This window comes from Cynoglossus semilaevis, chromosome 16 (genome assembly GCF_000523025.1).
Source record: "Cynoglossus semilaevis isolate Cse_v1.0 chromosome 16, Cse_v1.0, whole genome shotgun sequence".
NCBI classification, from domain to species: domain Eukaryota; kingdom Metazoa; phylum Chordata; class Actinopteri; order Pleuronectiformes; family Cynoglossidae; genus Cynoglossus; species Cynoglossus semilaevis.
In genome coordinates this window covers 2,436,860-2,462,878 of record NC_024322.1, presented here as the reverse complement: position 1 = coordinate 2,462,878, position 26,019 = coordinate 2,436,860, and the positions used below count along the sequence as shown (strand labels likewise).

General features: G+C 37.5%; 9 protein-coding genes across 13 annotated transcripts; all 9 read left to right on the top strand.

Annotated features, from left to right (window-relative positions):
• Positions 1 to 186: 186 nt before the first annotated feature.
• On the top strand, positions 187 to 3,624 carry c9h2orf80 (chromosome 9 C2orf80 homolog). 2 transcript variants are annotated; one of them, XM_008327989.3, is made up of 9 exons: positions 187 to 680; positions 1,153 to 1,208; positions 1,295 to 1,376; positions 1,464 to 1,546; positions 1,719 to 1,806; positions 2,236 to 2,313; positions 2,711 to 2,798; positions 3,028 to 3,140; positions 3,432 to 3,624. In XM_008327989.3, the coding sequence occupies exons 2-9, from the start codon at positions 1,168 to 1,170 to the stop codon at positions 3,498 to 3,500; spliced, it is 642 nt and encodes a 213-aa protein (XP_008326211.1). In that variant the 5' UTR covers positions 187 to 680; positions 1,153 to 1,167; the 3' UTR covers positions 3,501 to 3,624. The 2 variants fall into 2 exon arrangements, with proteins under 2 accessions (XP_008326211.1, XP_016895240.1); XM_017039751.2 differs by having other exon boundaries at positions 1,716 to 1,806.
• Positions 3,625 to 3,633: 9 nt separating this feature from the next.
• On the top strand, positions 3,634 to 5,534 carry LOC103391637 (gamma-crystallin M2-like). The gene is made up of 3 exons (XM_008327988.3): positions 3,634 to 3,988; positions 4,074 to 4,316; positions 4,675 to 5,534. The coding sequence occupies exons 1-3, from the start codon at positions 3,977 to 3,979 to the stop codon at positions 4,948 to 4,950; spliced, it is 531 nt and encodes a 176-aa protein (XP_008326210.1). The 5' UTR covers positions 3,634 to 3,976; the 3' UTR covers positions 4,951 to 5,534.
• Positions 5,535 to 5,846: 312 nt separating this feature from the next.
• Positions 5,847 to 7,774, top strand: LOC103391636 (gamma-crystallin M3-like). Its single transcript, XM_008327987.3, has 3 exons — positions 5,847 to 6,212; positions 6,303 to 6,545; positions 7,342 to 7,774. The coding sequence occupies exons 1-3, from the start codon at positions 6,201 to 6,203 to the stop codon at positions 7,612 to 7,614; spliced, it is 528 nt and encodes a 175-aa protein (XP_008326209.1). The 5' UTR covers positions 5,847 to 6,200; the 3' UTR covers positions 7,615 to 7,774.
• Positions 7,775 to 8,800: 1,026 nt separating this feature from the next.
• Positions 8,801 to 10,100, top strand: LOC103391655 (gamma-crystallin M2-like). The gene is made up of 3 exons (XM_008328012.2): positions 8,801 to 8,809; positions 9,230 to 9,472; positions 9,569 to 10,100. The coding sequence occupies exons 1-3, from the start codon at positions 8,801 to 8,803 to the stop codon at positions 9,839 to 9,841; spliced, it is 525 nt and encodes a 174-aa protein (XP_008326234.1). The 3' UTR covers positions 9,842 to 10,100.
• Positions 10,101 to 11,000: 900 nt separating this feature from the next.
• On the top strand, positions 11,001 to 12,317 carry LOC103391635 (gamma-crystallin M2-like). Its single transcript, XM_008327986.2, has 3 exons — positions 11,001 to 11,009; positions 11,148 to 11,390; positions 11,666 to 12,317. Exons 1-3 carry the CDS (start codon positions 11,001 to 11,003, stop codon positions 11,936 to 11,938), a joined length of 525 nt encoding a protein of 174 aa, XP_008326208.1. The 3' UTR covers positions 11,939 to 12,317.
• A 14-nt stretch (positions 12,318 to 12,331) lies between these two features.
• On the top strand, positions 12,332 to 14,432 carry LOC103391631 (gastrula zinc finger protein XlCGF49.1-like). Its single transcript, XM_008327982.3, has 2 exons — positions 12,332 to 12,626; positions 13,230 to 14,432. The coding sequence occupies exon 2, from the start codon at positions 13,279 to 13,281 to the stop codon at positions 13,984 to 13,986; it is 708 nt and encodes a 235-aa protein (XP_008326204.2). The 5' UTR covers positions 12,332 to 12,626; positions 13,230 to 13,278; the 3' UTR covers positions 13,987 to 14,432.
• Positions 14,433 to 14,806: 374 nt separating this feature from the next.
• LOC103391632 (gastrula zinc finger protein XlCGF7.1-like) lies at positions 14,807 to 17,531 on the top strand. Of its 2 annotated transcripts, none has more exons than XM_008327983.3 (2): positions 14,807 to 15,141; positions 16,107 to 17,531. In XM_008327983.3, exon 2 carries the CDS (start codon positions 16,156 to 16,158, stop codon positions 17,026 to 17,028), a length of 873 nt encoding a protein of 290 aa, XP_008326205.1. In that variant the 5' UTR covers positions 14,807 to 15,141; positions 16,107 to 16,155; the 3' UTR covers positions 17,029 to 17,531. The 2 variants fall into 2 exon arrangements, with proteins under 2 accessions (XP_008326205.1, XP_016895228.1); XM_017039739.2 differs by lacking the exon at positions 14,807 to 15,141 and adding an exon at positions 15,162 to 15,612.
• A 947-nt stretch (positions 17,532 to 18,478) lies between these two features.
• LOC103391633 (gastrula zinc finger protein XlCGF7.1-like) lies at positions 18,479 to 21,400 on the top strand. Its single transcript, XM_025064104.1, has 3 exons — positions 18,479 to 18,538; positions 18,687 to 18,783; positions 19,529 to 21,400. The coding sequence occupies exon 3, from the start codon at positions 19,529 to 19,531 to the stop codon at positions 20,408 to 20,410; it is 882 nt and encodes a 293-aa protein (XP_024919872.1). The 5' UTR covers positions 18,479 to 18,538; positions 18,687 to 18,783; the 3' UTR covers positions 20,411 to 21,400.
• Positions 21,401 to 21,511: 111 nt separating this feature from the next.
• LOC103391634 (gastrula zinc finger protein XlCGF57.1-like) lies at positions 21,512 to 25,382 on the top strand. 3 transcript variants are annotated; one of them, XM_025064083.1, is made up of 3 exons: positions 21,512 to 21,863; positions 21,991 to 22,074; positions 22,823 to 25,382. In XM_025064083.1, the coding sequence occupies exon 3, from the start codon at positions 22,872 to 22,874 to the stop codon at positions 24,768 to 24,770; it is 1,899 nt and encodes a 632-aa protein (XP_024919851.1). In that variant the 5' UTR covers positions 21,512 to 21,863; positions 21,991 to 22,074; positions 22,823 to 22,871; the 3' UTR covers positions 24,771 to 25,382. The 3 variants fall into 3 exon arrangements, with proteins under 3 accessions (XP_024919851.1, XP_024919852.1, XP_024919850.1); XM_025064084.1 differs by lacking the exon at positions 21,991 to 22,074; XM_025064082.1 differs by having other exon boundaries at positions 21,512 to 22,074.
• The last annotated feature ends 637 nt before the right edge of the window (positions 25,383 to 26,019 follow it).

Genomic DNA, 26,019 nt, shown 5'->3' with positions numbered 1-26,019 from the left:
CGTAAAATAGATAGAATCCACAAACAAAGTTTATTTTATTTGTATTTTATTTGTATTTATTTTATTAATATTTTTTAATTTTATTTATAGCCAACAAATAAATTATTAATTGAAAATATATTCAAAATAAATAATTAAAACAACTGAACTTATTACTAAAAAATCTGGCCAATAAAAAGAAAAAAAAAAAAAAAAAAGGAAACTGCTGTGAGTATTAATTCAACTTTTCTCTCTTTCTCTTTTTTTTTTTTCTCACCAAAACAGCAAAATCAGACGAGGAGACAAATTTACAGACACAAAGTTCCTGAGCTCACCAGTGTTTAAAAACAAGAAGAAGAAACACAAGAATGCATCTAAAGAGATGTCGGGCACATTTACTGTGGACAAATAATAATTTTCTCTGATTTATTCATATGTGATATTAATCTTCAAACCCTGCATCATCACATGACAAATGGTAACGGTAAACCCGATCTGTGTTAATCTGCGAGTCCACTGCTGATGGTGGCTCTGGGAGAGCGGTGGCAGGTTGGTCATAAATGATTCAGTGCAGACAGCACGCTGTAAAAAGGTTCATGTTCCTCAGAAAGGTCAGTTGGCACAGCCAGCCGCTGAAAGACTGCACACTTGGCTGGGATTTAAGAAGCGTTGTGTAAAGTTTTCATCTACAAGACTGTGTGGTGAGTACTGATACGCCTCTGTCTGAATTCTTTTAAAATTATTGTTTTTAATTTTTTTTTTTTTTTTTATCAATTAAAGGGTTCAGACCGAAATATTTTGATTCACTTCTGAGTCTGATTTTCAAGGAATATATTTCTTTGTGTTAGTATCATGTTCATTGCCTGGCAACAGCACTGCAGCCAAGCACTAAACCCTGTCTGTTTAACAGACAGTTCAATGGTAACCCTGTGTTTAAATATGTTTTTGAAACCAAAAAATATTATTGTTATACAGTCAGTTGCCTGAAGAAAAAAAGAAAATGTCAAGTTATCTTTAAGGAGCTTAGGTGTAAAAAGTGGCTAATGTAGTTTCTATTGGAAAATGTTAATTGTTATACTTTTCCGTTGCCTGGTTTTACTCATCATCCCTCCGGTATTTTAGATAGAGAGTCTGACCTTAAGAGAGTTTCTTTAAATTCTGTGACTGTTACAGTCCGCTGATGAAAAAATGGGCTCAAAGAAGCTGAAGAGAGATGTTGAAGCTCTAATGTAAGTGGACATTAAAAAAAAACAGTCACAACCAACTATACTGTAGGTCCAACTATAGTAAATAATTTCTCCCTGCTCTTGAACAGTGGTGATTACATCGGTCAGAAACTCCGAGAAAATGCGTTCGATCCAAAGGGAAAGGGAACGTCGACGGTGCTGGACGATTTGGTAAAAATATCCCAACTGGAGCGACGTGAATGGCTGACATCTGGTGTACATGCGGCTTCAGTGATTGTGTGCTTGGAAACGTTTCAGGCTCATTATGATCTTGCCATCAGCGTTGCCCTGTGGTGGTTGGACAGAGAAGAGGGACGCCATGTTCTGGACAACCACATCGTGTGAGCAATTTTTTGTCTTGTCTGCTCTGTACAAGCCTTTTGGAACAGTATCCAAACTGCATTTGGAAGGAAAACAAAAACAAAAAAACAACACATCTACGTACGTGTCACATGACTATTTGTGTTAGATACAGTGTTTTAGTTTCTCTTTGTTTTTCTCCCCGTACAACAGACCATCTCGCAGTTTAGGAGGATCCCGTTATCCAGATCGATTAGAGCGCGAGGCCATGATCCTGTCGGCCTTCGCTGGAATTATTATGGTAACAAGAGCCACTGTGGTTTCAAGGATGCCATTTTGTTATGCATGGAGATGTATATATTTGTATATATGTGCACATGTATGTATGTGTATATAACCAATGTGTATGTATGTACACATAAGTATATGAATATACGTATATATGCGCACACATTCTAAACAGTACATATATATAAGAGGCATGTATTGGCAAGAACCTGGCAATATGATGTATTACAATACAGAGGCAACCATACAATATATTGTGATATATTGCAATACTATACGATACAATGATATATACATATTGTTTTGCAATTTAATTGTAGGAAAATTGTCATCACAGTAAACACAATGCTGAATTATTTTTCTACTCTGAATAGTACAATCAAATACTTAAATTATTCCCGTGTACTACCTTTCTTATCTTTTGAACGTGTCTGGGATGTAGGACAGTCTTCCAGTGGAGGAGATTTTGACTCTGTACCAGTGCAAACCCGCAGCTTCATTTCCCAACTACCAGACCAAGGTACAACCGCCATCACTCTGTCGCGTTTTACTTCAAACTTGTAACTCAAAATATACCTAAAATTTAAGTAATAATACTACTTTATTTTATGATAATTAATTTATTTGTTTCACTGTTTCTATATGGATGTACTGTATGGATCAAAGAAACCTTCACATTACCAGATTGATTGAAATAATAGTAGCAGCCGGCAGATGTCACTATTGAGCGATAAAAACAATTTAATCTGTCATATTCAAAACCATAGCTTACATTTCTGCCTTTCCAAATACTTGAGTCTAGATTAGTTTGTTGTGTATTAGGCAGTACTATTTTTACTTCAATGTCTTACTTTGTATTTTTTTAAATATGTATTCAAACGTCTAGTCTTTTGAAAAATGTATCATGTATTCCCCAGGCCTCCATCGTGTATCCCTTCACCCTCTCCTACCATCCGTTTGCAATGCTCGGATCATACAAGGCTGTGGAACACTCCAAACAACACAGTGAGTCTGTGGGCTAAAGGGCGTCCTCTAGTGGTTAAACCCTGTTAATTCATTTAATAAGTGTTTGGAGTTGAGATTTTAGGAAACATTTTCAACCTTGAGAGATGCATATTTCTCAAAACTACATTGTCATATCTTTTCACTCATTTCCTAATATATAGTTTTACAAATAAAGCTTGTATATTGTAAATTCTAACATTCATGCTAGAATTGTTTTGTGTTTATTAAGGTCAGAAGTTGAGAAGATGGTTGTCAGAGCGGGCGAAGTCCAGCGCTCCCCCACATTTTATTCCACGACAACCTTCATCACTCCCCTCGTCCTCGTCTCAATCTTTCCTCAGTGTGAGTTTCCACGGAGACACATGAAAAAAAAAACCATGTTCTAAAAGGTCAGAGATGTTATCCAGTGAAAAACAAATGACACCAACATGAAAAGTTACATCAAATTACCAGAGAATTCTCACAGTATTGTGTTATTATTTAGGCCTCATGTAGAAACACTTTATAATTACACACCTAATACGAACTATTTATCGATTTTACTATTACTGAATCATTACTTTAAGATGTAAAAAATAAAGTACAACAGCTAAAGTTGAATTGAACCAAAAACCAACCTTTTCCTGCCCTCAGGACAGCAGTAACGAACAGGAGGAAGGAGCTCAGAACTATGAAGGATCGAAGGAGTCTCTACAGGACTGACGTCGACCTCCGCCATTTCAGATAAATTATTTCATCTTTTTTTTTTCAATAAACAGCTCATTTACTTTCTTTTCTTCTGTTTCAGTTTTTTTTTTTTTTTTCTCTTTCAAATTTCTCCCCCATTTAAAAGTTTAGCTGTTTTGTGATGACTACTGTATCTCTATGTATAAACCTTGATCCACTCCAGGCTGGATTAGTGAATAAAACATTGTCAATAAATAAAGAGGTCACAGCGGGTCAGAAATTTGCCCGGTCAGACTTCTAAATTGCAGTGATGATTCACGGCTTTTCGCTCTGTTGTTGGATCAAGAATCTTGGCAGCAAACGCCGGTCTTTTAAATCCCCGCTCATTGAACCAACAGCTAATGTTGGCCCGGAGGGACCTTTGACAGAGGTTTATAAAGCTGGCGTCCTGCTGTTCTGCTCTGTGAGACCACCAGCTTCACTAGGTGACCGGGTCCAGAACTCTGTTCAGGATGAGCAGTAAGGTAAAACAAAACAAAAAATCTTTCTCCACTTTTTAAAAATTCTGACGATTAACAGCGATTCTAACGAAGTGAACCCTCTTTGTAGATCATCTTCTACGAGGAAAGAGACTTCCAGGGCCGCGCTTTCGAGCGCGACAGCGACTGCCCCGACACTCAGCCTCACTTCAGCCGCTGCAACTCCATCAAGGTGGAGAGTGGCTGCTGGGTTCTGTACGAGAAGCCCAACTTCACTGGTCACCAGTACGTCCTGACCCGGGGAGAGTACCCCAACTACCAGCACTGGATGGGCTTCAGTGACACCATTGGCTCCTGTAAAACCTTCTCCTATGTAAGTACATGTACATGTGGATTTTGTCTGTAAAACCTTCTCCTATGTAAGTACATGTGGATTTTGTCCATCCGTGTTGTCAACATAGAGAAGCTCCTCTAAAGGACATGTTAGACTTAGATATAAAGTTTTTGAATAGTTGATATTTGCAAAAAAAACCTTGAAGCAGAATCGGCGATACAATCTGTCCAATCAAAGTGTTATCAGGGTTGGAAATATCTGAGGTAGATAGCCGAGAAACAGGAAATAGTGAAAAGTCTGTTTTTTTTTGTGCGTGTTAAAAAAAATATTTGGCCAAAAAAAAAAAGTATTTTTGTTGATTTTCTTTCTTCCCTGTAAAATTCTCACACTCCTCCAGACCACTGGGGGGCCCCACCGCATTCGCATCTACGACCGACCCAACCTCCAGGGTCACATGATGGAGTTCAGTGAAGACTGCGAGTCGGTGCAGGATCACTTCCGCTGCCGCGACATCTACTCCTGCAACGTGGTGGAAGGATTCTGGACCATGTATGACCAGCCCGGATACCGAGGCCAGCAGTTCTTCATGAGGCCCGGAGAGTACCGGAAGTTCAGCGACTGGGGGTCCAACAGCGCCATCAATGGATCATTCCGCAGAGTCACAGAGTTTTAATTGTTTTTTTTTCCATCATCGTGAAAAAGTTCAAAAGAGTGGAGAATTTCTGAAGAAAAAAAAAACCACGATGATATTATTTAAAAAGGGCTAATAAATAGATTCATTATTGATTCTGTTCTCTGAGCCTTTGTGGGATTATTGTAAAATTGACACCAGCGATTTATGATTTTGAAATTGAAAGGACCAGGACCTGGACTGTGTCACAACTTCGCGAGTCCTGAAGCCTGGATGACGGTTTAGGCCCCTGTAGTTTTTTGTGTCACGTCTCCTTCTTTCTTAATACTTTTGAGAATTTCAAAAACTTCCACAGTTTCTTGAAACTTGCGAGTTACAATCATCTGGTTCTCCTCTTCGTGATGGTCCAAACACTTTAAATAGAAGACAGATCTGGACTGCAGCAAGAGTAAACAAACACAAACCCTCATTTCTTATGCAAATTATTCACATTTAGCAGCAGTTTCCATCCTTGGCCACATACAAATACAGAGACTCTGAAAGATCTAGACCTGAGGTCCCTAATCTGTTTTGTACCAGTCGCCCGTATCAGCCGTTAATGCGGACCAGTAACACTGCACCATCATTGAAGGATCACTAGATTTTCAAAATAAAACATCTTTTAGTCTTTATTCTGGATTCTTTTGGAATGAAGTAAATTAGTAAAACTGAAGTACATTTTTTTTACTGTGTCCCACAGTACCAAATGACCTACGGACCGGCTCCGGTCCCCGCACGGGGGGTTGGGGACCCTGCACTAGATGACAAGAAAGATAAACTGTTATTGGACAATTCAGCAAACTCTTTCTAGCGACTCTTTGTGGTGCCTTTTATATATTGGACAATTCAGCAAACTCTTTCTAACCAATGTGACTTGTTGTGGTGCCTTTTATGTTCTTTATACTCAAACCTGTCACTAGTGAACTTAAAAATTGAGGAATCTCACAGTTACTTAAATGACCAGTTTGAAGTGAATTGTGATGCTGCATACGTTTACAAGGAAGTGTATTAATATCAATGTATATATATATAATTTTTTTTTTTTTAGACAGTCATCGATCAATGCCTTTCAAAAGGACTTTTCCAGCTGCTCTCTATGCTGCGGTGGTTTCTGGACCCGTGGTCTCCTGAAGAATCTCTGCTGACGCCAGACTTCAGTCAGAGAACAACACATGGATTAGCCTGAGTATAAAGGCCCACCTCACCTTTGGTGGTGGAGAACAGAGGGAGCTGATCCGCGGACTACAGCAGCCATGATGGGAAAGGTTCGCGTCGACATCACAGCTGTCAGTCGTCATTATTTGAAACATGAAAATTACATGTGTGTGTGTTTTTTTTTTTCTTCTTTCCCTCAGATCATCTTCTACGAGGACAGGAACTTCCAGGGCCGTCACTATGAGTGCACCGGCGACTGCTCCGACCTCCACTCCGTGTTCGACCGCTGCCGCTCCATCAAGGTGGAGAGCGGCATGTTCATGGTCTATGACCGTCCTGGTTTCACCGGGAACCAGTTCTTCATGAAGAGGGGCGAGTACTCAGACTACCTGAACCTGGCTGGTATGAGCGACTGTGTCAGGTCCTGTCGGTTGATCCCCATGGTGAGGCCCTTTTACATAATACAATATCATACTAAATGTGATTTTTAATATTTTAGATTTTTAGAATCAATGACTTAGTGTGAAACAAATGTATTATCCGATTTGTAGTCAAATTAATTAGACAAACTAGAATTACATGTTAGACCAGGTGTGTAAACCTTTGACCCGCGGGACACAATGGGTCCTAACATTTGACACGGGGGCCGGGTCAGGAGCAGATGGATAAAGCATTTGTGTGAATTAAGACAAATGACATGTAAAAGTCATGCATAAGCGCTAAAATGCTAAAATGCTTTTAGCCTTTTCTACACCATCTATTGGGGAAATGCAGGTACTGCATGGACAAGGCAGAAGTATAATGATAGAAATCAATAACATAATTTAGACAAGTTTAAAAAGCCAAGCGGGCCACATCCGGCCCCCGGGCCGTAGTTTACCCACGCCTGTGTTAGATGTTAAGAAAGGCTAGCTTTAGTACCAGAGATGCCCCGATTGCGATGTTTTGAATTCTGATACAGCATATACAAAAAGTAAACACAAAATAACTTCAAACAGTCACAGGTTCCCTCTTTCAAAATAAAGTTCTTGGTGCCTGGAAATTAGTTCCTGTGCACCAAAAAAAAATTTTTAAAAATTAGCCAAAATTTACTGCTGCTGTAGGGCTGCTAACGTAGCTCAACGTGGCTTGAAACAGCTTCGTTAATGCTACGTCTACTTTTGTCCTATTGTTAGCCTCTTGTTATCTGGCATGTTTGGATCACAATGATTATCTTTAAATGTTACGTTTGGTCCGAAGCACCGCGGCGGTTTCAGGATGAAGCTGTACGAACACACCGACATGAGAGGCGAGATGATGGAGCTGACAGACGACTGCCCCAACGTCACGGAGCGTTTCCGGATGACAAACTTCAACTCCTGCAACGTGATGGACGGCCACTGGCTCCTGTATGAGCAGCCTCACTACAGGGGGCGCCACTACTACCTGAGGCCCGGTCAGTACAGGAGCTTCGGTGACTGGAGTGGCGGCAGCTCCAGAATAGCTTCCATCAAGCGACTCATGGATCTCTAAAGATGGAAGGATGGTTCTAGTAAAGTGTTTGCTCTTCGCCTTGTTTCACACCCTGAATAAAATGGCATCTGTGATCGAGTGTTATTAGATTTCTTCTTTCTCTCTGGGACTTTCAGGGTTCCTTTTAGAATTCTTTGGTTTGGTTTCCCCCGACCTACACCCCCGCGAATTGAAACACTATTGAGAACCTGATAACATGTATATTTTTTATCTGTACAAACCACTGTATGAGGTGCTGCCACCTAGTGACTGGAGGCTTGTTATCACTCAAGCATTACAGCAGTGGAACACTTATGTCCAGCGTGCCATATTCCATTGGAAGCCCCTCACACCCACTGGGCCCACCCCAGTATTTGAGAAGTACTGCAACCTTTTCTGAGGCAGGGCACATATTTATCACCAGGAAAAACCTCACGGCACAACACCAAACAAAACTCTCACAATACACAAAAAGTATATGTAGTTAAATAAAATCCTCTCACAATACACAAAAAGTATATGTAATTAAATAATAAATATCACTTTTTACTGACTTGCTGATATTTATGGCCAGTATTTAGCAGTAAGTACCTTATCATTTTTAATTCAGTTTTTTTTTTTTTTTTTTTTTGTAGTTTTCATAGCCATCTGCTGCCACCTAGCAGAAGAGGATTTAATTGTTCTGCCTTTCAGGCTTTAACGAGCAATAGATGAATAATAGTTTTCAGCCCAATTAATTATCTATCTGATTGAACTAGTCGTTACCACAGACATTAGGAGGGTTATTGAAAATATTCAATTGTAAAAAAAAGGGCTCTATTTATGTAACCTCCTTAAAAAACAGTTCACTCTTCAGATCATAAATGATTTATATTCTGTTTCTGCTAGTTAAAATGGATCAGTTATTATTTCAGTTATTATGTTTTGTGTATTATGTGTGGATTGTTTTTCAAACAAGTGACAAAAAAACAACCCACCACACTCTCAGTGCAGCTATACCATTCTTAGACTCACCTGCACAAACACGCCGCATCCTCCGAACAATGCAAAACGCACAAAAGCCTAACTATTTCTCTGCAATTTAAATATCAATGATACAGTATGTGCAGAGTCTGCACTCCAGATTCTTTATATATATGGACCGGGTGGGACTGTCTTGAAAAGCTTCATTCATGGACACGTGTCCGGGGCAGGAACAGAGGCCATCATGGGGAAGGTAGTGTTTCAGCTGTTTGAATGTGAAATATTGACGTGCAGTAGCGTGCATGCAGAATTCAGAAACTTTAGTAGATCCTATGAGAACTTGTGTATTTTTCATTAGTTGTATAGTGAAGTATGCAGTTTTTATGGTTTGGCAACAAACTTGCTGCAGGTCTACAAGGGATGTTCTATACCCCCAACCCCTGGTTCGGGGGCCAGTGCCGGTACGTAGGAAATTTGGTTCTGGTCCGCAGTGGGACACAGTAAAAAAATGTACTTCAGTTTTACTAATGTACTTCATTCCAAAATAATTCATTCATATCACTTTACTTTTTCATTTAAATGTTTCAAAACAACAGGTCATTCCGACTGTGATACTAACAGAAGTCTAAAAGAGGTTTTATTTTGAAAATTCTAGTTTTCTTTCTAACTGCAGATTATCTTCTACGAGGACCACAACTTCTCTGGACGTCGGCACACGTGCACGGATGACTGTGCCGACCTGAGCGGCCTCATCAGTCGCTGCAACTCCATCAGCGTGGAGAGCGGCTGCTTCATGATCTACGAGAAACCGAACTTCTGTGGTAATCAGTACTACCTGAGGAGAGGGCAGTATCCAGACTTCCACCACTGGATGGGCGTCAGTGACTCTGTCAGCTCCTGTTACCTTATACCTGAAGTGAGTTACTGGCTAAATCCAACATGTACCAATGGTTTCATTACTACGTTGGTACCAAAAAAAAAACGTGACCCAGTCGTTCCCTGTCCAAACCAGGACCCCGGCTCTTTCAATATCCGCCTGTACGAGCGAACCGAATTCGGAGGCTTGATGATGGACCTGACGGACGACTGCCCCAGCGTCATGGAGCGTTTCCACCTGAACAACATCTTCTCCTGCCACGCCGTCAGCGGCAACTGGCTCTTTTACGAGCATCCGCATTACAGGGGCAGGATGCACCTGATCAGGCCCGGGGAGTACAAGAGGTTCACGGAGTGGGGGGGCAGGAGCGCCAGGGTGAGCTCCGTTAGACGCATCGCTGACTACTGAGCTTTTGGAGGATGGTTCCAGAACTTCCGGAAGTTTTAAATTGTTACTAGAGATGTCTTAATTAATTTGCAGATTAATGAGATTTTTACATTTTTAAATATTTTTTACATACCTAGATTGCTTAAGACCTGATTAGCATTGTTGAGAACGAGGGTTTAATTTTGAAAGAAACTCTGAATCCACCAACTATATGTAACAAAATTTGTACTTTTACATTGGTATATTTTCGGACAATCATTTAGATTAGTCACGAATAAAAACAAACCTCAAGCACAAACATCTACCTGCTGTTATTTGTCTTTCTGTTCCAGCACCACATATTTTTGTCATATATATATAGATCCTTATTTATCAGAATTATCATGTTTAATCATGATCGACTAATCATGATCAATTAATCCCGATTAACAAGCTCCAATATATAGAGAAGAAGTCCGTCTTCTCCTCTAGGCTAGATGTAACAAAACATATGGAGAAGTTTTTTAAATCGAAGAAAAGAAAAGATACAAGTTTTGCGTTTTGCGTAGGTACAATCCCAACTTTATGGAATACGGAATATATATAATAATTATGCTCCTTATTTTTAATTGTAAGTAGTAGATTTGGTTTCTTAATAAATACAAATCAAACAGTGAGAGCTTCAATCAAACCTCAACAGTATTAATATTTAATAACTTTGTACTACAAAAATTGGGCCTCAAGGTCAAAGGGGTTAAAAACCCACTGATCTAGAGAACGCTGCATTCACTGTCAAAAGAAACTGACTTGTTTAAATTGTTCTAAATTGTTCTAATTTTGGAGTTGGATGTAATTGTATACCATCCAGTTGGTACTGTGCTGGTACAAAAAAAATATGTAGCACTAGAGGCCAGTTCAGTATTGTTCCGCGGCCATTGTCCAGTGGACGTGTGGACACCATACTAGTCTTTTCCTGTGTCGAGTTAAAACAACAAACCGCTCATTGATATAATTCACCACACGCTGTTTTCTGGGCTCATTTACAAATCCATACTTTTCACTTCAGTGCTCCACCAAAAAGTCAATCATGTGACAGTAGCGTTCGGCTGTTACCGAGGGGTTTTAAATAACAATACTTGTTGTTTGAGAAGAGATGATATAAAAAGCCTGGAAAACATGGGGGGTCTCTCCAGTGGAGAACATGGGGAAGGTAAAGTGCTCTGTTTGGTGTTAAAATGTCATTTTCCTTTTTTTTTTTTTTTTTTTTTTTTTAAGTCGACATGTACATCACACGCTTAGCTCAGCTTAACCGATAATCACGTGAGTGTGTGACATTTTCTGATTCCAGATCATCTTCTACGAGGACAAAAACTTCCAGGGTCGCAGCTACGAGTGCAGCAACGACTGCACGGACCTTCACTCCTACTTCAGCCGCTGCAACTCCATCAGGGTGGACAATGGCTGCTTCATGATCTACGAGCGACCCAACTACATGGGCCACCAATACTTCATGAAGAAGGGAGAGTACCCGGACTATCAGAGGTGGATGGGCTTCAGCACCTGTATCCGCTCCTGTCGCATGATTCCAGCAGTGAGTGACTTTGGAATAGAAATAGAAATTTAAAAACAGGGACATAAATGTATCTGTATATATATTTTATATACTTTCCATTCATCTATAAAATTTCCATTCATCTTAACTAATCAAGTAAAGTATACGTTTATGTACTAATGTGTTAAATTGTGTAATATAAATGTATTCATTTTAGTAAAACAGTTTTTAAATTCCTTTAGTATCCCTTTAAATTATTCTATATTTAATTATTTTTTCCATTGGAAATTGATTTTGTCCATTTCGCTCCACAGTACCGAGGCTCGTACAGACTGCGTATCTACGAGAAGCCTGACTTTAGCGGGAACATGATGGAATTCATGGACGACTGTCCCTGCGTGTCCGACCGTTTCCACCACCGCCATGTCTACTCGTGTAACGTCATGAACGGCTACTTCGTCTTTTATGAGTATCCCAACTACAGGGGGCGACAGTACTTCCTTAGACCCGGGGAGTACCGGAAGTATCGGGACTGGTGTGCTACCTGCGCCATTGTCGGCTCCTTCAGAAGGGTGACTGAGTTTTGAGCTACTGAAGAATTCTTGCTGTAAATAGAAAGCCCTCTGTTTTATTAAAGATGTTACATTTTTAACCCGCCATGTTGGTGTCTTTCTACATTATTTTTAAAAAATAGTGACATGGAAATGTGTAATTTTGTCCTGTCATTACCTGGGAAATGTTTGAATCCGTAGTATTTATCTGGTTACTATGAATAATATGATTAAAATATAGAACAGTTTGGTTTATTTGCATATATTCGTTCATGATATATTCAAAATACATACATGATACATTGTTAATATATATGTATAAATACATAGAAATATACACGTATGTATGTTTTTTTATTTTTTTATTTAATTTTTATTCAGGCATTTATCATGCATAAGTGCCTGATAAATGACCCCCCGCGTCACTTCCGGGGTTCTGGTTAGCTTTTGGATATTGGCTAATAACGCGAAACCGGAGAGAGTAATTGTTGTTGTTTGCTACAAAGGTATTAGGACAATTCAGTAGCCTTTTGCTTTCTGTGAGTGACATTAGTCAAGCGGATGACTACAACTACGACTGGAGAGTCGAGAAGAAACCAACGTACGAAGGAGAAGATATTTTGTGTCTAAGGAAATTGACAGGACAGCAACCGATGTATGGTTGACAGCAAAACAGTGGCCAAAGGCTACTGCTGTCAGCCCACAGCCAGGCTGCACACAACAGGTCAGTTTTTTACCAAACATAAAGTCGATAAAAACAGTTTTAATAGTTAATCTTACGGGATTGCCAGTTACGTTTAGCCCGTAGAGAGGACAAAAATGAACACGTCGGAAGCATAAACATGTTGAAAATGAATGTATTGGGCAACAATTTTTTAAGGCAAGGCTAAGGGACGAGGGACAGGAAGTGCTCGTCATAAAACACGGGACGTGATGGTAAATTGTCAATTGTGCCAATAGATGGTTTGCCGTGAGGTTTATATTAACAGTGACGTGGGAGTTATTTTGCAGTCATTTGAAGGGCATAAATTTTGGGACACATCATTAGTAATACCTTTGAGTCACTGGGTGTTAATGAATTTGACAATGAATAAACTAAGAAAACCGAATGTAAACTTATGTACCTATCATTTCCTGTAACCCCAAAATGAAAGAAACACACTTAACCTAACCTCACCTAACCCTAAAATTATGAAAATGTATCCTTCTAAAGAATTGCTTAGACTATGTTTTAATATTGGTAACTGATCATGACTCTGTGAATAATTTACACATCATAGTGAGTATGTGTGTGTTTTTTCTTATTTTCTCTAAACCGTTTTTGCAGAACACCCAAAGCTGCAGGTTATCAAAGAGAGGAGGTTCTCCCTAAGCAGATGGAGTGCAGACGCAGTGTAGAAAAGAAGGAGCCACACAGTCCTATCATTAAAGATGAAGAGGAAGAAGTTTGCATCAAACAGGAGGAGATCGATCTTTCCATTGCAGTGAAGACGGAGGACGAGGAAGAGAAACCTGACTCTTCGCTGCTTTATCGTTTGACTGAATGTTCAGGTGAACATGTAAAACCGGAGACTGAGGATAATGCAGAAGACTCTTGTGAGACCGAAGACAGTGATGATGAACGGACAGAGACCAGTGAAGTTATAAACAAACCTTTCACAGTAACGAAATGTGTGTTCTGGGAAACTGAAGAAAACATGCGTGAGAAGCTGAGCTTTCCCGAATGTGGACAAAGGATTTCCAAGCCAGATCTGCCGTGTCTTACGTATCATAACACGGAAAAAAGAATCATTAAGAAGGGCACTCTGATGAGTCGTGAGAAATTTCATACGAGCCATAAATCATTCCGTTGCTCAGAGTGTGGTAAGATATTTACTAATAAGGCTGTATTAACCATACATGAGCGTGTTCACACAGGAGAGAAACCATATACATGTCCTATTTGTGGGAAAAAATTCTCCCAGAGGGCACATCTCTGGGGTCACCAAAAAACCCACACAGGAGAGAAACCCTTTGGTTGCTTTTATTGTGAAAAAAGATTTGTTTCAAAAAGCAATCTTAAAAGACACGAGCAAATCCACTGAGTCAAATAATTTAGTTGTGCCAAATGTGGTAAAATATCTATGTCAATTGGGAATTTGAGGAGCCATGGGAATATTCGTAGCAGAAAACTTTTGCAGGTCAGAGGCGATTTGGTTGCAATAAAAAACAAGCATATTGTGAAAGAAGTATTTATAATAAAAACCAATCTGATCAGACATGGCAAACTTTCTATTCCACTGTGGAAAAACATTTACATTACAGTGGTATAGAAAAGTTTGGGCCCTCCCTTAGGCCAAGGGTCGGCAACTCGCAGCTCCCTATCAGTCCAATTAAGGTCTTGCACCCCTTTAGCAAGTATCACAGCTTGGGGGCTACTAGGTATTAACTATGCAGGGTGCCCAAACTTTTGATGTGGCCCTTTTCTCTTTTCTGTTATTTTGAAAAAATGTCAAAGATGAAAATAAAACCTGATTTTCTTTAACACGTAGAGGGAGTGTGTCATCCATAGCTTGATTCCCGGTTGGAGATCATTTCATCTTCCACTTGCTTAATTGTTCACAATAACAGACATTTCGACCAGTAGTGGCCAAGCTTTTGCCCACCACTGTATATCAAAAAAATATTATTTAGTAGTACCTCATTTTGTTGCAAAAACAGCCTGCAGATGCCTCTGTAGATAAAAGTAACATCCTAATTGAATGTCTTTAAATATAGAACATCTAGGTTTATTTGCATATATTTGTTTATAATACATACATGGTACATTGGTAATATATATGTATACATAGAAAGAAATATGTATATCTATATATATGTACGTACGCACGTATGTATGTATGTTTGTATTTTATTTACATCAGGCATTACCCTGCAACCACATCCTTCAAATAAACAACTTCCGGTGTCCTGGTTAGCTTTTGGATATTGGCTAATAGCGCGAAACCAGTGAGAGTCATCTTTGTTGTTTGCTACAAAGGTATTGGGACAATTCAATAGATTTTTGTTTTCTGCGAATGACGATAGTTGAACGGATGACTACAACTACGACTGGAGAGTCGAGAAGAAACCAACGTACGAAGGAGAAGATATTTTGTGTCTAAGGAAACAGACAGAGGACAGCAACCGATGTATGGTTGACAGCAAAACACTGGCCAAAGGCTACTGCTGTCAGCCCACAGCCAGGCTGCACACAACAGGTCAGTTTCTCCCACATAATTTCTCCCGTCGATAAAAACAATGTTACTAGCTAAGTTTACGGGATTGCCAGTTTACGCTTAGCCCGTAGAGAGGACAAAAATGAACACGTCGGAAGCATAAACATGTTGAAAATTAATATCTTGGGAAATAATTTTCAAGGCAAGGCTAAGGGGCGATGGACAGGGGGATATAGTTTAATTTTATGCCCAGATATTATGGAAGACCATTTCTGGCAGTGTGTTATTTCATATTCCTAAATCAAAGTGATGAAAAACGATGCCTGCTGATTTCTGCGCATGCGCTTTGAGGAGAACGGAAACGGAAGTGCTCACAATCAAAAGCTAGTGTTGCTACGGAGTTAGCTCGAAACTACAGTACATCCATAAGTGTGCCAAGTGTGTCATTTGTGATTTATGTAACAGTTAAATTATGGTGGAGCCACCGCGTACGTACGTACAGAACGACGCTCGGTATGTTGTTCCCAGATATTTTAGGAAAAAATAATAAAAAGAAAAAATGTCAATATCACATTTGTTATTCATTATGTAGAATACGCGCATTGTTTCAGAATCAATCACGTATTAAAGGAATTAGATTTAAATAATTGTGGCTATAATTTATTAAAAATAATCAAGTCAAGATATGTCACTTTTAAAATTAATCCAGTATATTACAAATAATTTCAAAATAAATGCCGCAATGTAAATTAAGTGAATATATGTATATATACAGTATACAGCGTGTATATATATGCACATAAAATGCATATGGACATATTATGTTACGTTTGTATACCTTCATTTGCTTATTCATTTGTCAGACACTTATATATATATATATTCGAAACATTTATGCCTTGTGAATTTATTCCAGAACACAACCATTTCCCTGTATATTACTTTTTAACAGTGTTGGTTTAAACTATTTCACACTCATTTCTACACTCTCTAAACCTTTTTTGCAGAACACCCAGAGCTGCAAGTTATCAAAGAGAGGAAATTCTCCCCAAGCAGATGGAGTGCAGACGCAGTGTAGAGAAAAAGGAGCCACACAGTCCTATCATTAAAGATGAAGAGGAAGAAGTTTGCATCAAACAGGAGGAGACCGATCTTTCCATTGTAGCTGTGAAGATCGAGGACGAGGAAGAGAAACCTGACCCTTCACTGCTTTATCGTTTGACTGAATGTTCAGGTGAACATGTAAAACTGGAGACTGAGGATAATGCAGAAGACTCTTGTGAGACCGAAGACAGTGATGATGAACGGACAGAGACCAGTGAAGTTACAAGCAAACTTTTCACAGTAACGAAATGTATCTTCTGGGAAACTGACGAAACCATACGTGAGAAGCTGAACTTTTCTGAATGTGGACCAGGAGAGACACCATTTAATTGCTCCGAGTGTGGTAAAAGATTCACCTTGGAAATAGAGCTAAGGAGACATGAGAGAAATCACAGTGAGGAGAAAACAGTTAGTTCCACTAAATGTGGAAACAGTTTGACTGAAACAGGAGGACTGAACAAACCTGAGCGAACACATACAGGAGGGAGGTTATTTGAATGCTCTCTATGTGAGAGAAAATTTGACAGGAAAACAACTCTGATGAGACATGAGAGAATTCATACAGGAGAGAAACCATTCAGCTGCTCACAGTGTGGTAAAACATTTTCTGCGAAGGGTTCCTTAAAAACACATGAGCGCGTTCATACAGGAGAGAAACCATTTGGTTGTTCTTACTGTGGAAAGAAATTTGCCCGCAGTACACGTCTTAAGGATCACGAAAGAGTTCATACTGGAGAGAAACCCTTTGGTTGCATATATTGTGGGAAAAGGTTTATACTAAAAGGGAATCTAAAACAGCATGAGAGAATCCACAGAGTCAAATAATTTAGTAAAATTTTGTAAAATGTGTTTTGCGTGGATTTTATATGTGAAAGTCAATACTTGAAAAGACAGGAAATTATTGTAGACGGTCAAACGTTTGAGAAGTGTGAACTGAAAAAAAAAAATAACGTCCTCACTGAATGTTATAAATATTTTTAAATATAGACCAGTTGGGTTTAGTTGCATTTATTTATACATTTTGTTTATGACAATAGGTAATGATTGTGCATAGGTCAATTTTTAAAATATGCTTGTTTGCACAAATGTTTTATACAAGTTTCATATTCACACCAATGTGTTTTGTTTTTTCTCTTTTGATAATTTTTGTAAATTCTTGTCAACATGCCGTCTTCTCGCCTTTATTCATCCAACTGTTTTTGTTTAAACACTGATTCACCTAGGGCGTTGCCTACAGTTTGTGTATATTTTGACATTTGTTATTGTTATATGTAAATGCCTGCTCATAATAAAAATGTTTAAATAAAAAATGATTTTGTTGAGTTTAATACACCAAGTTTTTTTTACTAGTTTATTTACATGAAACACAAGGAATAAAATCAATACAAGTGGAGAATTCTCAAATCATCAATTCATCAACCCACAATAATAGAAGACTGGTAATGGACATTATTGAATATAGAAAGTTCTTGAACATTTAGTTCTTTTAGACAATATTTAATTGCCCTGTCATACCTTGTAGCATCACTCCCAGTTATAACATTAACGTAGGAATCCGAAAAGGTTGTGCCACTTCACCATATTATTTATCTGACATTAATGTTTATCTTGTTTATTAATATTTATTTATTAATTTTATTTATTAATACTTTTGTATCGATGTTGTTGTTTATTTTAAATTACCTTTAATCTGCTGTGTACTTGTTACATCGCAGCATTACTGTGTACTGTTATTTTGAGTTATTTGCATTAATGCTGATAATTGTTCATCTGACATTCATCTACTTATACAATATTTGTAAAAAATTAAACACAGGGCGTTTATTTTTGTGCCTTTTCAATAATGCACTTTGAGGAGAAAAAAAAAGATTGGCGGGCTACCTTTTGATATTTTTGGGGTCCTTCAGGGGGTGGCTACGTCTTAGCCGTTGAAGAATTCTTGTTGTAAATACTGTACAAAGCCCTCTGATTTAATAAAGATGATACATTTTGAAGCTATTATGTTGGTGTCTTAATATAATATTTCCTAAAACAAGGACGTTTGTATGATATGTACAAATATGAATAAAACACTGATTTACATAAAATTACATTAACGTGTCGAGATCGTCATAAATGTTCGCTGCTGTATGAGTAGCCTTATTGTATAACTCTTATAAGTGAACACCGATATATATATATTCAATACATATACATATATTGAATATATATGCACACATACAAATACATAATTGTATTTATTTTACATTTTATTTTATTGTTTTTTATTCAGGCATTACCATGCAGCCACATCCTGCTCACAACACACTTCCGGTGTCAGCTGTTTGCTGCAAAGGTAAAAGAAAATGCACAAAATATTTGTTAAATTTGCCTTTTGTTGCTTTCTGCGAGTAACGCTGGATGAGCGTATCAGTACAGCTACAGTTAGCGAATAAAGAACACAACTTACAAATGAAAAAACCCCAAAAACCTTTATTTTTCAGGAAACCTGAAGGACAACGACGGATTTGAGTGGTTAACAGCAAAACACTGAGCAAAAAGGCGACTCCATTCAGCCCACAACCAGGCTGCACACAACAGGTCAGTTTCTCCTAAACAAAGCTGATAAAAGCTAAATCTACTGGCTAAGCTTACCGTTTACGTTGTTTCCTTTTAGACCAGAGATTACCACTTACGCTTTGCTCGGACATTAAAAAAAAACCCAAAACGAACAAGTGAGAAGCATAAACATGTTTAAAATTAAGGTCAGGGGAATTTTAGTTTTAGGGAATTTTAGAGTATTTTATTTTATATATCTAATTACAACTAATAATAATATTAATAATAATAATACACTAGGCTATCTAATTTCCAAAATAAGATTTGCATTTCATCAAAATTATATTTACCCATAATTCTTTCCTCACAATTTAACCTCTCGGACTAATAGAGTTGTTATACGTCATCAAAAATGATTGGTTTGAGAAAGAAAATGGATGATGTTTCCTATGTAAACAATGTAGTTGGAATTTAAAGAGAGGTTTTCGTGGTTGATAATTTCCAGTTATGTTATTACAGCTCCCTCTCCTTCCGTAGTTTTTATCACACACTGACTTTTCAAAACACCAATGCCAGAATGCACCGTACATCTCTAAAAATAAATGCGGAAGAGTAGGTGTGTAAATCATTTGCGTTCGGCTCAGTTTGATTGGGTATGTCGTTTTGTACAACTACACTGTGGTCCTCCCGCAATTAACTAAAAATGACACATCACAAGGTTGGAGCTTTTTTTAACTTACTGTAATATACTTTCAATGAACAATGTATTATCTATCTACCTATGCAGATGGCGTGTCGACGCAGTGTGGAGAAGGGACAGACACACGGTCCTATCATTAAAGATGAAGAGGAGGAAGTTTGCATCAAACAGGAGGAGACCGATCTTACCATTGTAGTGAAGACGGAGGACGAGGAAGAGAAACCTGACTCTTCACTGCTCTGTCGTTTGACTGGTGAACATGTAAAACCCGGGACTGAGCATAATGCGGAAGACTCTTGTGCGACCGAAGACAGTGATGACGATGACTGGACAGAGACCGGTGAAGTGGCAAGTAAACTTTTCACAGTCACAAAATGTGTGTTCTGGGAAACTGACGAGAACATGCGTGAGAGCTTTTCTGGATGTGGACAAAGATTGATTAAGGAAATTCATACAGGAGAGACACCATTTAATTGCTCTGAGTGTGGTAAAGGATTCACATTGGAAACAGAGTTAAGGAACCATGAGAGAAATCACAGTGAGGAGAAAACAGTTAGTTCCACTAAAGGTGGAAACAGATTGATTGAAACAGGAAAAGTGAACAAATCTGAGCGAACACATACAGGAGAGAAGGTTTTTGATTGCTCACTATGTGACAAAAAATTTGACAGTAGGACAACTCTGATGAGACATGAGAGAATTCATACAGGAGAGAAACCATTCAGCTGCTCACAGTGTGGTAAAACATTCGCTGCCAAGGGTACGTTAAAAGCCCATGAGCGTGTTCACACAGGAGAGAAACCATTTGGTTGTTCTTACTGTGGGAAAAAATATGCCCGCATTGCACGTCTCAGGGATCATGAAAGATATCATACTGGAGAGGAACCCTTCAGTTGCATATATTGTGGGAAAACGTTTATATTAAAAGGCACACTAAAACAACATGAGAGAATGCACAGGGTCAATTAATTTATTTAAACTAAATGTGGTCAAATATTTACATCAGCAGCAGATTTGAGGTGTCATGGAAAGATTCATAGCAGAGAGAAACCATTTAGTTGTTTTTTACAATTTATAATAAAAAGCAATTTCTTGTATTTGCTCAAAATGTGGTAAAAGATTTGAAAAAAACAACTAATAGTTCATGAAGAAATCGATTCATTGAACAAACTTTTGTAAAATATGTTTCACTTGGATTTTATGTGAATCGGGAGATTCCAAATAATTTATTGTAGATGGTCAACCTTTGGAGAAGGGTGAACTGTTGAAAAACATAGCATCATCGTTGAATTTTATAAATAGATTTAAATATAGAACAGTTAGGTTTATTTGCATTTATTTATACATTTTGTTTATGAGAATGGGTAACTATTGTACATAGGTAAATTTTTAAAATATGTTTATGTTTGTACAATAGTTTTTATTCAGGAAGTTGTATATTCACACAAATGTGTTTTGGTTTTCCTTTCTTTGATAATTTTCCAACTGTTTTTGTTAAAACACTGATTCACCACCAGGGGCACACAGACCCCTAGTATCAAGGGCGTTGCCTACAGTTTGTGTATATTTTGACATTTGTTATTGTTAAATGTAAATGTCTGCTCCTAATAAAAATGTTTGCCTTTGTTATACATTTGTTGAATTTAATATATTGAACTAGCCGACAACACAACTGTATTTGTACAAGACAAACACAAACTCCAATAACTAAAAAAAATTCTCCAAAGCCTCAGGGTTTGAACTATTTGAAATTCATGATACATTTTTAAAAGACATTGCAATATACCTTTCAAAAATACAAACAACAAACAAGTGCTTGAATGTAAAAAAAAATAAAAGTGAGTAAAGACAAATTAAATTCATGAATTAATTTAAAATGTATATGAAATATAATATCTAACAGGAATGAAGGCACATAAATTATATGACAACTTGTGGGGGAAATTGGCGGGCTTCTTCGTCATTTTCGGGTCCTTCAGGAGGGTGGCTGAGTTTTAGCCGTTGAACTTTCTGTTTTTGCTGTAAATAGAAAGCCCTCAGATTTATTAAAGATGATACATTTTTAACCTGCTATGTTGGTGTCTTCCTACAATATTTCCTAAAACTGGCAAATGTGCGTAATATGTACAAATATGATTAAAACACTATTTTACATAAAATCATATTAATATGTCGTAATCATCATAAATGTTCGTTTTTGTATAAAAAGGCTAATTGTTTAGATCTTGAACACCGATCCTACGATATATATTCATTTATTAACTTATTTATTTACTTTATATATACTTTTATTGTTTTTAATCAGGCACTACCCTGCAACCACATCCTTCTCATAACCAACTTCCGGTATCTTCTGGTTGCAGTTGGATATTGTCAAACAGCGCGAAACTCGAGAGAGCCATATTTACTGTTTGCTTTAAAGGTATAAGAAAATGCACAAAAGATATGTTAAAATTGCTTTTTGTTGCTTTTCCGGTAGATGATCAGTACGGCTACAGTTGGCGAATAAAAAAACAACTTACAAAAGAGAAAATACTTTTATATTCTAGGATACCTGAAGGACAACGACGGTGTGACGTCGTTAACATCAAAACACGACTCCATTCAGTCCACAACCAGGCTGCACACAATAGGTCAGTGTCTCCTAAACAAAGTCGATAAAAGCTAAATCTACTGGCTAAGCTTACAGTTTCCACAGTTTCCTTTTAGACCAGGGAATACCACTTATGCTTAGCATAATAATATTTAAAATTAAGTTCTGGGGAAAGATTTAGGCGAAGTTAGGTGATGAGGAACTTGGATATCCAGTTCAAATCAGTGGGCAGCGATTTGATTGTACAGAATATCCGGAAATTATGGCCGCCTATCTCCGCCAGTCTTTATATATCTAATTTAAAATAATAATAAAATAAACTATCGTATAATAATAGTGGTGCTCTGGTAGCCTGAAATCTTACACACTTACATTACAAACAGTAGTATGTGAAGGTAGAAGTTTATGTTTATGGAAAACATTTACCCAGAATTCTTTCCTTATAATTTAACCTTTTGGAACAATAGAGTAGTTATACTTCATCGAAAATCAATCTTCAAAAATAAGACAAATTGACAATGGATGATGATTGTCATTTTAAGTTACCCATACTTCATTATATAGAATAATGTCATGTGTTACCATAATTAATCATTATTATTTTTGTTATTGAATTAGTGGTTTAAGTGATTGCTGTTACAATTTTTCTTTTGCAAATAGAAAAGTAACAGTAGTGATTTCAGGTCTTGTTGTAAGTCATTCAACTGATGCACACTTGACTGAATAAGTTTTACGTCGCAGTGAGTATGTGCTTTTTTTCTTATTTTCTCTAAAACTTTTTTTTGCAGAACAGCCAAAGCTACAAGTCATTAATGAGTGGAAATTCTCCCTAAGCAGATGGAGTGCAGACTCAGTGTAGAGAAGAAGGAGCCACACAGCCCTATCATTAAAGATGAAGAGGAAGAAGTTTGCATCAAACAGGAGGAGATCGATCTTTCCATTGCAGTGAAGATGGAGGACGAGGAAGAGAAACCTGACCCTTCACTGCTCTGTCGTTTGACTGAATGTTCAGGTGAACATGTAAAACTGAAGACTGAGGATAATGCAGAAGACTCTTGTGGGACCGAAGACAGTGATGATTGGACAGAGACCAGTGAAGGTACAAAGAACATTTTCACAGTAACAAAGTGTCTCTTCTGGGAAACTGAAGAGAGTTTTTCTGAATGTGGACAAGGGCTCTCCAAGCCAGATCTGCCACCGATTACGAATCACAACAGTGAGAAAAAAACATTTGATTGTGCAGAAAAATTGATTAAGAATGGCAATCTTACTAGACGTGGGAAAATTTGTACAGGAGAGAAACCCTTTGGTTGCTTATATTGTGAAAAAAGATTTATGTTAAAAGGCCATCTTAAACAACATGAGAAAATGCACAAAGTAGATAAGTGTAAGTGTACCATATGTGGCGAAAGGTTTAAATCGCCTGTGGATTTGAAGAGCCATAGGAAAATTCATAGAGAGAAACTACTTAGTTGCTCTGAATGTGGGAAAACCTTGGCTTCCAAGTCAAAACTGAAGCTTCATCAACGCATTCATTCTGGTGAGAAGCCATTTGCTTGCAGTAAATGTGGAAAACGGTTTTCAGAAAAACACAAGGTGACAAGACATGAACGAATACATGCACTTCCAGATCTGTTTCATTGCACTTTTTGCGGAAAAACATTTACCAGAAAGGTAAATCTATGTATACATGAAAAAACGCATACAAGTGAGAAAGGATTCCGCTGCTCAGATTGTGGTAAATCATTTGCTGATAAGTGGGCATTAAAAGAACATGAATGTTTTCATACAGTGGAGAAACCATTTGGTTGCTTATATTGTGAAAAAAGATTTATGTTAAAAGGCCATCTTAAACAACATGAGAAAATGCACAAAGTAGATAAGTGTAAGTGTACCATATGTGGAGAAACGTTTAAATCGCCTGTGGATTTGAAGAGCCATAGGAAAATCCACAGAGAGAAACTACTTAGTTGCTCTGAATGTGGGAAAACTTTGGCTTCCAAGTCAAAACTGAAGCTTCATCAACGCATTCATACTGGTGAGAAACCGTTTGCTTGCAGTAAATGTGGAAAAAGTTTTACGGATAAACACAAGGTGACAAGACATGAACAAATACACACACGTCCAAATCTGTTTCATTGCACTTTTTGCGGGAAAATTTTTACCAGGAAGGTAAATCTATGTATACACGAAAAAACGCATGCAAGTGAGAAAGGATTCCGCTGCTCAGAGTGTGGTAAATCATTTGCTGATAAGTGGGCATTCAAAGAACATGAATGTTTTCATACAGGGGAGAAACCATTTGGTTGCTTATATTGTGAAAAAAGATTTATGTTAAAAGGCCATCTTAAACAACATGAGAAAATTCACAAAGTAGATAAGTGTAAGTGTACCATATGTGGCGAAACGTTTAAATCGCCTGTGGATTTGAAGAGCCATAGGAAAATCCATAGAGAGAAACTACTTAGTTGCTCTGAATGTGGGAAAACTTTGGCTTCCAAGTCAAAACTGAAGATTCATCAACGTAGTCATACGGGTGAGAAACCGTTTGCTTGCAGTAAATGTGGAAAATGTTTTTCAGAAAAACACAAGGCGGCATTACATGAACGAATACACACACGTCCGAATCTGTTTCATTGCACTTTATGCGAAAGAAAATTTACTAGACAGGTAAATCTGAGTATACACGAAAAAACGCATGCAAGTGAGAAACATTGTACATCTAAGGGATCATGAAGAAATTTATACTGGAGAGAATCGACAGCAGATGTCAATTTTATTTTCATTTGAAAGACACCCATTGTCAGTCTTAAAAGCCTGTTTTGTGCATGAAGCAAGAAGTTTGATTTTGAAATTTTTTTTACAAAATTTTACATGCATAAATGCAAATTCCAGAAATGTAATCTCAGGTTTTGTTTGTTTCATAATGAGTGTTATTCTTTCTTTTACTAAAGTCCATGTTATAATAAAGAATAAGAAATAAATAAAACTGATTTAATTGAAAAGTTTGATCTGCTAAGAAAATCTTAGCCAATTTCTGTTCATTTTAGTTTTTTGAGGCCTTATGTATAAGCATGTTTGTAAGTATGGAGGTCTGAAAGTGCAACCATTTAATAAATAAATATTTTTAATAATTACTTAAATGTGGAATTTATTAATTAAAATTGGAATTAATTTCTTAAACGTGTCATTTAAATACCACTTTGCCGAGTTCCTCACCTGTGTTTTGTAAATGTTTATTTGACTTTTTTTTCTCAAATTGATCAATCAATAGAAAAAGTATTTGATGACGATGAGAAACTGCTCCACGTCAAGCACCGACTGGCGGCTACTGGCAGAAACCACTAATAAATGCCTAAAACACAACTTCTGTGCAAGATTTCTTTATTTCCAGATTCAATTAGTATTCAAATCAATAGAATTCAATTTAGTAAAAAATAAAACAAAATGTCCCTTATTGTAACTTTTGTTTAACTTGAGACACTAATCGTTTCACCTGTGTCATGTGCAAGGTTAGTAGATCTCTCTTTTTTTTTGGGCTCTCTGTGTGTTATATATATGTGTGTATATATATATATATATATATATATATATATATATAATGTATATATAATACAAAATAAAGACAAAATGATATCAGCCACAAAGTAAAAATTAATCAAATTAACAAATTGTTGTCTAATCACCCCAGATTGATTTGCTGTGTCTGTCAGAATGTTCCCTGGTTTTGCACATCTCTGCCCATCCACATGTGGATAAGGTAGAATTTCAGAGAACACACCCAAACAAAAGGCTTTTTATAGAAGACAATGCTGGTGACCACTGCCAGAAATATATGGACTGAGAACTTTTGTCACACATTTGTGGACACCACTCAGCAAAAGTCATACTGCCAGTTCATCAGTTCTCTTTCACATTTGAATAACAACACACGGTCGGCCCCAGGCTTTGGTATAAAAGGGACCAGGGACCACAGAGTGAGCAG